At 36.7% G+C, this 9745-nt stretch overlaps 2 protein-coding genes across 4 annotated transcripts in view; both read right to left on the bottom strand.

Annotated features, from left to right (window-relative positions):
* Positions 1–240: 240 nt before the first annotated feature.
* Positions 241–4733, bottom strand: znf622 (zinc finger protein 622). The gene is made up of 7 exons (XM_017433572.3): positions 4603–4733; positions 3331–3886; positions 2459–2737; positions 2145–2307; positions 1895–2010; positions 1632–1775; positions 241–774 (listed from the first exon to the last, which is right to left on the bottom strand). The coding sequence occupies exons 2-7, from the start codon at positions 3878–3880 to the stop codon at positions 641–643; spliced, it is 1386 nt and encodes a 461-aa protein (XP_017289061.1). The 5' UTR covers positions 3881–3886; positions 4603–4733; the 3' UTR covers positions 241–640.
* Positions 4734–8868: 4135 nt separating this feature from the next.
* Positions 8869–9745, bottom strand: part of LOC108246161 (E3 ubiquitin/ISG15 ligase TRIM25-like) — a 2701-nt gene continuing 1824 nt past the window's right edge. The window contains exon 2 of one of the 3 annotated variants that reach the window (XM_037981902.1): positions 8869–9731. In XM_037981902.1, the coding sequence (XP_037837830.1) occupies positions 9550–9731 (182 nt within the window). In that variant the 3' untranslated portion in view covers positions 8869–9549. The remainder of the gene's footprint in view (positions 9732–9745) is intronic. The other 2 variants (XM_037981901.1, XM_017433568.3) reach the window with 2 other exon arrangements.

Raw genomic sequence — 9745 nt, forward strand, 5'->3', positions numbered from 1 at the left:
TTAAATGATGAAAAAGATTTAAATCTGACACATTTTCAAACCTCTGAAGGATCAGCTGGTTCCTGAATTACTGAGCAAAGACATGAAAACAACATTTGAGATGAACAGTCACGACTTTTAACAAATAAAGCTTTTAATACTGGGATAATTTATAAAGTAGAGTTTATTTTAACGAGTATTTTGTGTAACCTTAAAAGATCAAATTAACTGAAACTTATTGTTCAAAAATAAGACAATGAATTCATATGAATGCACATTTATTTAGCAGCATTTTACAATCATGTTGAATGATTAGTATAGATCTCTAAATGAAATTAGAGAATAACTTCATGTTTTTAATTATTTTGGTTTATTTTTTATAAGCAATACATTTCTAAAATCATTTCAGAAGTGTTTTATGTTCCTGATCACACAGATTGTTTTAGGTTTATAATATAAATCAAACGGGTCTGAATGTTGGGGGGAGAAATATTTCAGCAGCTGTTTCTCTTTAATAAAATCCAAAAAGGTTTTTTGGTGAAACCTCGATTCAACTCAACTGAATTGTTTTAAACACAATCCAGATAATAAATATGAGCCGACTGAAATAAAAAAGTCACCTTTTCCTCCGATGGAAGTTCTTAAAGACATTAACCTGACTTTAGAACATGACCTGGGCCCTGAAGTGTTTCTGCCTGATGGAGTTGTTGTTGACGCTCATCTTCAGCATCCACCTGGACTTCATCCTCTGGACGTACTGCATGTCTCTCTGGTTCTGCTGCAGGGAGCCGCGACCTGAGACGCACACAGAACGGACAGACAAAATCACAACTAAATGTGTCATTTTAAACAACATCTGGGTAGAATTAAAGAACATTTCTGTCAGAGCAGAACTTCAGGATGGAAGCTGAGGCTCCGAGCGTCTGGGGTTAATGTTTGATAACTCTTCTTCTGATTTACTGTAAATTAAACCTAGCTCCACCATAAGATATAAGATGATAGAAGACATCCTTTATATTCACCATGGACAGGTCTCCAGTCCATCACAGGGACAAATGTCCATCATAGAGACAAACAACCATTCACAGGTTTAGAGTTATCGATGAACCCAACACGCATGTTTTAGGTCTGTGGGAGGAAACCAACGTGAGCACAGGGAGAACATCCGAACTCCACCCAGAGACACCCGGGACAGGAAGTGACCCTGCGACCTTCTCTCTGTGAGGCAACGGCTCTAACCGCAGCACTACCCAGTCTAGTTAAAAAGGACAAATGTGAAGAATTAACGCAGCTGATGAAAATGAAGAAAGTCAGGTTCAGCACACGAGGAGTTTTCAGCTGCAGGACGTGTTAATGTTTCAGTAAAAACACGCAGCAGCTGAGATCAGTGCTGCTGCAACTGTGTGGAGGACATGATGACACAAAGACGAGTCGGGAGACGCAGGAATCGCTGCACGGTGGGCTTTAGTCTGAAGAGGAGGCTGACATTACTTTCTTTAAGAAGGCTGCAGTAAATGAAGTGAGATTCTCAGTGAGTTTAAGGAAAACCTTTCTGCTTGAAGGTTTCAGGTGTGTAAAAAGCTCTAACTTCTGAGGGACAGTGAATGCACCATGATTTAACTGAAGCTGGAGGAAAAGCCTTGGAGCCTTACCTCCGTCTCCCCCCCAGCCGAGGGCTTTGTACTGCCGGAGGACTCGGCCAACAGCGTTCCTGTTGTGGTTCAGGGCGACGACTCGCTGCGTTCCGAAGCGCTGCTTGTAGTACCTCATGAGGGAGCGATGGCCGATCTTAGCACCTGAAGAAACAACAAAATGTCAACAAACCAGAAATCATTTCAGTTTAGATCACAGACCTGAAGGTTTGATGCTTATTTTAACCCAACGACAAACTTTAGACAAAATAAAACAGAAATACCTGAAGGAAGCGTCAGCTCCAGCAAGTCATCATCATACTCCAGATTCTTGTCCTCAGGCAGCTCTTCATCATCCATTTCTTCTCCCTCTCCCTCCTTCCTGTCAGGATAGCTGCTCCTGTTAGCAAAAACAAAAGGTTTCAATCAGACAGAAACTGATTATAAATAATGTTCTCCCTGTAAAGAGGATTATATCCCATCTGCTCCCACTGAAAGATTCCTAAAGACTTCAGTAAAAATGACCTAAATTACCTAAAGTCGTAGAAGTCTGCAAACTCCAGGGCAGCGTCTCCGTCTGTGAGCAGCTTACAGTGGCTTTTATCTGTCATGTGACTCTGAACGGCTTCTGTTGAGTAAAACGAACGTCCCTTCTCGTTACACCATAAACACACGTTCCCTGCGCCGACTTTCTCACCTGCAACAAAAACATTCAACTTCACCACAAAACCCACCAAAGGAGAAAAAACTAATTCATTAGTAAAAGCTTCAGTTAGCTGGGACTTTATATTCACAAACATGAGATTTAATCTGAGTTAATAACAGAAAACTGTTCTCTCCCAGCTCACCGAGGTAACGGATGAGAGCCTTCAGGTCGATGAGGAACTCCACGTCGGGGATGAAGAAGCTGTGGACTTTGGTCATGTGGGCGACGTTCTTCAGGAAGGACTTGGAGTGGTGGGAGCAGAACAGGCAGTCCGTGACGGGGATGGATCCCGGCAGGGGGGACGGTTCGGCGTCCGATGGAGCCGCGGAGTCCCCTTCCTCCTGATCCATCGCCTCCTCTTCTTCTTCATCATCGTCCATGTCATCGTCATCATCCTCGTCAACGACGTCCTCCCACTCATCTGAAATTAAGTGAAGCTACCTTTAAACATCACAGCTAATTTCTTATAAATATAAATGATTTCTTCTAAAAGTTAAGTTATGGGATGGTCTTAGTGAGGAAATAAAAACTAATAAATCAGAATTTAGGTTTAAAAGTATTTAAATCTGAGGTAATTATAGGTTCTAATGTAAAGTGTGAAAATCTGTCAGGTTTATATCAGTTTTTTTTCTATCTTGAGGATTTTCTGTGATTATTTTGGAACAGGATGGGTGGAAATAAGCTTCAGAATATAAAATAAATAAAGACGTATTTTGATGCCAAATTAATCCCCGAAGAATCAAAGGCTGAATAAAACCACAAACTAAATGTACAGACGGAAGTCAGGGGTCAAATTTGAAGTGTGAGGTGGCTAACGTGCATCTAATGATGCTTCATTCGGGAATAAAACTCGATGTTTGTGGGGAATTTAAAAAAATAATAAAAAAAGGTCTCAAAATAGATCTGAAAATGTTAAAAAACCCAAAAAATAAAAGTTGAATTATATTCATTTGAACCAAAGTCACCCAGCCCAAAGTCTGACACAAACACAACAACCTGGAGGATAAAATTTACCCTCAGCTGCTGCTCCTTCCTCCGTCTCTCTCCGTTTGGCCTGCTCTTCTAACCACATCACCCGGGGAGGTTTGTCTGGTTTCTCTGTCCTCAGCTTCGTCTCTCCCTGTGAACTCGGGAGCTTCCTCGGCTCTCTCAGGGCCTGCTGCAGGGCCTCGTTCCTCGTGTCGTTGTCCTCCTTCTCCTCGCCGAGCCCCTTCTCCAGGTTCTTCTCGTTCATCTTCTCCACCTTCCTCTGCGCGGCGAGCAGCGCCTGCTTCTCGGCCTGCTGGTGCTTGTGGGACTGCAGGTGGTTCTGGTGAGCGTTGGCGCTGGAGAACTTCTTGTTGCAGGCGGAGCAGCTCTCGATGGCCGAGGCGTCGGTCAGCTGCTGCTGGGCGACCTCCCTCTGCGCCAGGACGCGCTCCTGGAAGTTTTCGGCCGTGACAGGCGGCATGTCGGCCACTTTGCGCTTCAAGTTGTACCGGTGCCAGTCGGTTTTGTAGTGCGCTCGCTGCACCTCGCCATCTGCAAAGGCCACTCGGCAGCTGATGCAGGTGTAGGACGCCATGGTGACCTGAGGATGAAACTTAGCTTTAAAATGTGGCACAAATAACAGCAATGTACGTCATTACTGCTAGACTCTCGAAGAAAAAGAGCAACCTAATCAATAGAAATCACATTTTATACCTATCAAACTCTAGTTTTAGGCTTTTTTTATTGATTCAGTTGCAAATATTAAAGTGTCTTAATAACAGGCTGCTAGTAATAAACAAACTGACTAAAGATATTAATTACATTAGATTTGGTTTGTTGTCTGTCATGTGGAGACAATACATTTTATTTGGTTTAGATGCTTTTTAAATGCCCAAATGATTCATGTGTCATCTTTAATTAATAAACAAAACAAAAAAACATGCTCTGAGAGCAGTCAAAATTTAGGAAAACTAAAGTGAAAATGAGTAAAAAAAAAAAAAAAAGAAGAAGAAGGGGTCAATAAACAGGTTTGAGCAGCACATTGATTTATTATTATTTAATCCAGATTACCCATTTAACTTACATGGTTATCTCGAGTTAACTGACCAAATAAAATTTATATTCAGTTTCATAAAGGCTCATAAAACATCAGATTTTCAGGTTTAAGTGAATCCGACAAACTGCGCAAACGTGTTAGCAACAAGCTAACGGAGCGGTCAGCTGTAAACATCCGTTAAAATTTAACATTTACGCCCAGAGACAGACTTCAGAGTCAACACTTTACAACCTGAAACCCGTGGTCAAAAGAGCACTTACTTATTTCGTGAGTTGGCTCCTTAAAATGAAGAGTTTTTAAGTTTTATCGATCACGCTGCTCCGGCGTCGGGGCAGCGATGAAACAACCACACAAACACGAGGAGAACTTCCGGGTTAAGCTGCCTCACTTCCGGTTTTACGGCCGATTTTATCCAAATTACTTACTTACATCTGCTGGCCTTTATTATGTTAGAACTTAGAACTTTTAATTTTTAAAATAAAGCAATTAAAATGGTTGAAACAGTTGGTTTGTGACCAAAATGTAAAGCTACAAGCTTAATAAAATTAGTTTCAATGTAAACATAAAACGAGACCTTAAAAAAAAAAAAAGATTTTACACACAGGAACCTTTTAATGTAAAACCTAAAAATTAACACGCTGCAGAACTGTGTCAAGGTTAAGTTATTGGCAGAACTCATATTAAGACCTTTTTGTTGGGATGAATTCTGCAAATGACAACAAATCCTACCTTCTTCTCACTGTCGAGATTAAAAGAGGCTTTTCCCTTCTAAGCCAAGCTTTAAAAAAGGAAAGAAAACCGGGTAGACAATTTAAAAATATACATTTAAATTAATCTCTTTACCTAAACTCTCTGTTTCAGCTGTTAAATACGATTTTATTCACTTTATTTTAAACTTCTAGTATTTAATTGGAAACGTTTAGTTTACTGCCCTCCTGTGGCCAACATGCACAACTACAAGCCAAATTAGTAAAATCAAATTAATGCAAACACAAACAACTTTCGGTCAGTGTTTTACAAAATAAAACATCGTTTTAGGTTAAAGAACGTTTACTTTTAAATGATTTACTGAAAGTAGTTTCAGCTTGTTGTTCTGCCTTTGACAATAAGAAAGCAAATTAATTTCAATGCAGGTTAATAAAAAGTTAATATAAAACCCAAGTGACCTAAATAGTTTGTTACACTTAGGAGGGAAAAGTAGATTATAATTAGGTAAATCTGTTAAAATTGTTATTTTATTAATATTGTTTTTAGCTAAGCTTGGACTAAAAAAATTATTAGCTTTATGTTTTAAAAGTATTTCATTTTTACATTGACCTTGAGAGAGCTGTGAAGGAACACGTGTCAGTGTAATAAATAAAATAAACTTACAAAAGAAACAAAAAAATATCTGTAACAGCTGAGATGAAATAAAATTAAATATAACTCAAATTAATTTTATTTTATCTTGTTTTCTCTCATCTAAAACTGAGACGGCTTATTTAGTGCTTTATAATATTTACATTACAGTAAATTTAACAAAAGCAGCTTTTAATTCCCCAGATTGGCCACAAGAGGGCAGTGAAGGGACACGTTTACAAGCAGGTGAGTTAAAGAAGGTGAAACAAAGTGACCTAAACAGTCTGTTACGGTTGAAATAACTAAAATATAACTAATCTAATCAGTCAAAACAGAAAGCTAATTATTTGAGCTCATTTTAGACCTTTTTATTAAAAAAAAAGAAATTGAAACGGTTGAAACGATAGGTTTGTGCACAAAATGTAAAGCTACAAGCTTAATAAAATTAGCTTCAATGTAATCAGAAAATGAGACCTTTAAAAAATGATTTTACACACAGGAACCTTTTATTGTAAAACCTAAAAATTAACACGCTGCAGAACTGTGACAAGTTTACTGCCCTCTTGTGGCCAACATGTGCAACTACAAGCAAAATTAGTAAGTTTCAAATTACTGCAAACACATACAACTTCCGGTCAAGTTTTTACAAAATAAAAGTTACCGAACGTTTACTTTTAAATGATTTACTGAAAGCAGTTTCAGCTTGTTGTTCTGCATTTTGACAACAAGAAAGTAAATTAAGTTCAATGCAGGTTAATAAAAAGTTAATATAAAACCAAAGTAACCTAAACAGTTTGTTACACTTAGGAAGGAAAATTAGATTATAAATAGGTAAATCAGTTAAAATTGTTATTTTATTTTATTAATATTGTTTTTAGCTAAGCTTGGACTGAAAAAGCTAATAGCTTTATGTATCAAAGGACCTACTGAAAGTATTTAATGTTTATGTTGACGTAATTTTCACATTTTGACCCAAAGAGAGCTGTGAAGGAACACGTGTCAGTGTAATCAATAAAATAAACTTACAAAAGGAAACAAAAACTATCTGTAACAGCTGAGATGAAATCAAATAAAATATAACTCAAATTAATTTTATTTTATCTTGTTTTCTCTCATCTAAAACTGAGACAGCTTATTTAGTACTTTTTAATATTTACATTACTGTAAATTTAACAAAAGCAGCTTTTAATTCCCCAGATTGGCCACAAGACGGCAGTGAAGGGACACGTTTAAAAGCAGGCGATTTAAAGAAGGTGAAACAAAGTGACCTAAACGGTCTGTTACGGTTGAAATAACTAAAATATAACTAATCTAATCTGTCAAAACGGAAACCTATTAATTTGAGCTAATTTTAGAAAGCCTCCAGTCGCTTTATTTTTTTTTAAAGAACCAAAAAGAGGTTTGAATGGAGATAATAAATGCAGGTAACACAAAAACAAACTGAAAAGTCTGTAACAGTTGCAAAAAGTAGATCATAATTAAACTAACCTGTCATAACTGAAATTTAAGTTAATTATTATTTTACTAACAATTAGAAAACGCTTAATCACTTGATTTTTGAGGACTTTACCCCAAGTAGTTTTTGTTTAGACTGACGATGGTTTTAGTTATTAGCTTGTAGTTCCATAATTTCACCACAAGAGGGCAGCTAAGCAACACGTTTATATTTAAATTATAACTTTCAATTTTTAAAATAAAGCAATTAAAACGGTTGAAACAGTTGGTTTGTGACCAAAATGTAAAGCTACAAGCTTAATAAAATTAGTTTCAATGTAAACATAAAACGAGACCTTAAAAAAAAAAAAGATTTTACACACAGGAACCTTTTAATGTAAAACCTAAAAATTAACACGCTGCAGAACTGTGTCAAGGTTAAGTTATTGGCAGAACTCATATTAAGACCTTTTTGTTGGGATGAATTCTGCAAATGACAACAAATCCTACCTTCTTCTCACTGTCGAGATTAAAAGAGGCTTTTCCCTTCTAAGCCAAGCTTTAAAAAAGGAAAGAAAACCGGGTAGACAATTTAAAAATATACATTTAAATTAATCTCTTTACCTAAACTCTCTGTTTCAGCTGTTAAATACGATTTTATTCACTTTATTTTAAATTACTAGTATTTAATTGGAAACGTTTAGTTTACTGCCCTCCTGTGGCCAACATGCACAACTACAAGCCAAATTAGTAAAATCAAATTAATGCAAACACAAACAACTTCCGGTCAGTGTTTTACAAAATAAAACATCGTTTTAGGTTAAAGAACGTTTACTTTTAAATGATTTACTGAAATTAGTTTCAGCTTGTTGTTCTGCATTTTGACAACAAGAGAACAAATTAATTTCAATGCAGGTTAATAAAAAAGTTAATTTAATTACCTGAAGTAGTTTGTATTTAGATGAGCGGTCTCCAATCCTGGTCCTCAGGGCTCTTTGTCCTGCATGTTTTCCTTGTTTCTCTGCTCCAACACACCTGATTCTGTGGTTAAATCACCTCTTCATGTTCTGCAGAAGCCTGTTAATCACCCATTGATTCAGATCAGGTGTGTTGGAGCAGAGGAGCAAGTAAAACCTGCAGGATGGAGGCCCTGAGGACCAGGATTGGACACGCCTGATTTAGATTGACGACGGTTTTAGTTATTAGCTTGTAGTTCCACATTTTCACCACAGGAGGGCAATAAAGCAACACAATCATTGTGTGTAAAAGTAAAAAGAAAAAGCAGTTTAAATAAATGGGTTATAATTTAATAAATCTGCCAAAACTTAAATTATATTTTATAACCTTTATTTTTTAGCTGGCCTAGACTGACAAAGTCTGTTCGCTTTATTTTGAAAGGACTTACAGGAAGTATTTTAAAATTATTTTACCTTTATTTCACTAATCTGGCTTGTAGTTCAACATTTTGACTTGTGAATGAACACACATTTGAGAAAATCAGTTTAAACAAAACTGAGATGATCTGTAAGAAATTAACTAAGAATACATAAAAAATAGAAATACAAAATGTTAGAACTGATTTTGTATTAATGGATTTACTTTTAAAGGACTCAAGAGTGAACAAAAACTTGTGTTAAATTTATTTTTAAAACTTTTACTGTGAATAAACTGTTTTATTAAAAAAAGTCAGAATGATAGACTTACTGGCAGATATCTTTCCTGTGCTTATAATAAAAATATTTGTGAAAACTTGGTTTTATTTAACATCAGATTTTAATCAATATGAAAGCAGAAAGAAGACATAAACTCATTTTACATGACAATAAATCAAGATAACATTCTTTTAATCTTATTATCCCATGATAATAAAGCTCATTTATGACACTATCTTGAGAAAATGACATAAATGGTGGAATGCACATTAAAACAAACACACTTCCTGGTTCTTCAGGTCAAAATGGCTGCTCTGAAACTGGCCTATAATAACACAAGAACTCACTTTTACAGCAGAATCGTCTAGTCATCTTAAGAAAACAAAGCTTGTTTCCTAAAGATGACAAGATAAAAATACTTTGGTTGTTTTAAGATAACAGAATTTGTCACCTTGTGATCTCAGCTGCAATAAATCCAAATACTGCAACAAACTCCTCCTTCATTCTGATAAATCTTCATGTACATGAATAGATTTCTTAATTTCTTTGGGTCATGATAGTGTACAATAGGTTACCTCGCACGTTTAGCATTTTGGACAATAACGAGAATATAATTCATATTTACATTTTATTTGCTGAAGGTGTATGTGATCAACTAGTTTTTAGTTTCTGACACAGGAAAATCCTGCGTGGCCGTTCATGAACAGTTAAAAACGCTCCAAGTAAAAACCTAAAACCAGTGCAGAGACTCTAAATACTCAGCTGCTAACTCAAAGTACGAGTCTATTCAAGCCTGCAGAACTCAGCAGAGTCTCCCGGCCAGTAAACCCAAACTCCGGCGTGGAGCGGCTGAGTGAACGTGGTCTGGACTCTGTGGAGGAGAGTCATGGTTTCAGAGACGCTGTAGAAGGACAGAACACCTGCTCTGTGGTCCAGGTACACTCCGACTCTGGAGGAACCAGGACCTGAGATGGAGGTT

This window comes from Kryptolebias marmoratus, linkage group LG20 (assembly GCF_001649575.2).
Source record: "Kryptolebias marmoratus isolate JLee-2015 linkage group LG20, ASM164957v2, whole genome shotgun sequence".
Taxonomy (NCBI): domain Eukaryota; kingdom Metazoa; phylum Chordata; class Actinopteri; order Cyprinodontiformes; family Rivulidae; genus Kryptolebias; species Kryptolebias marmoratus.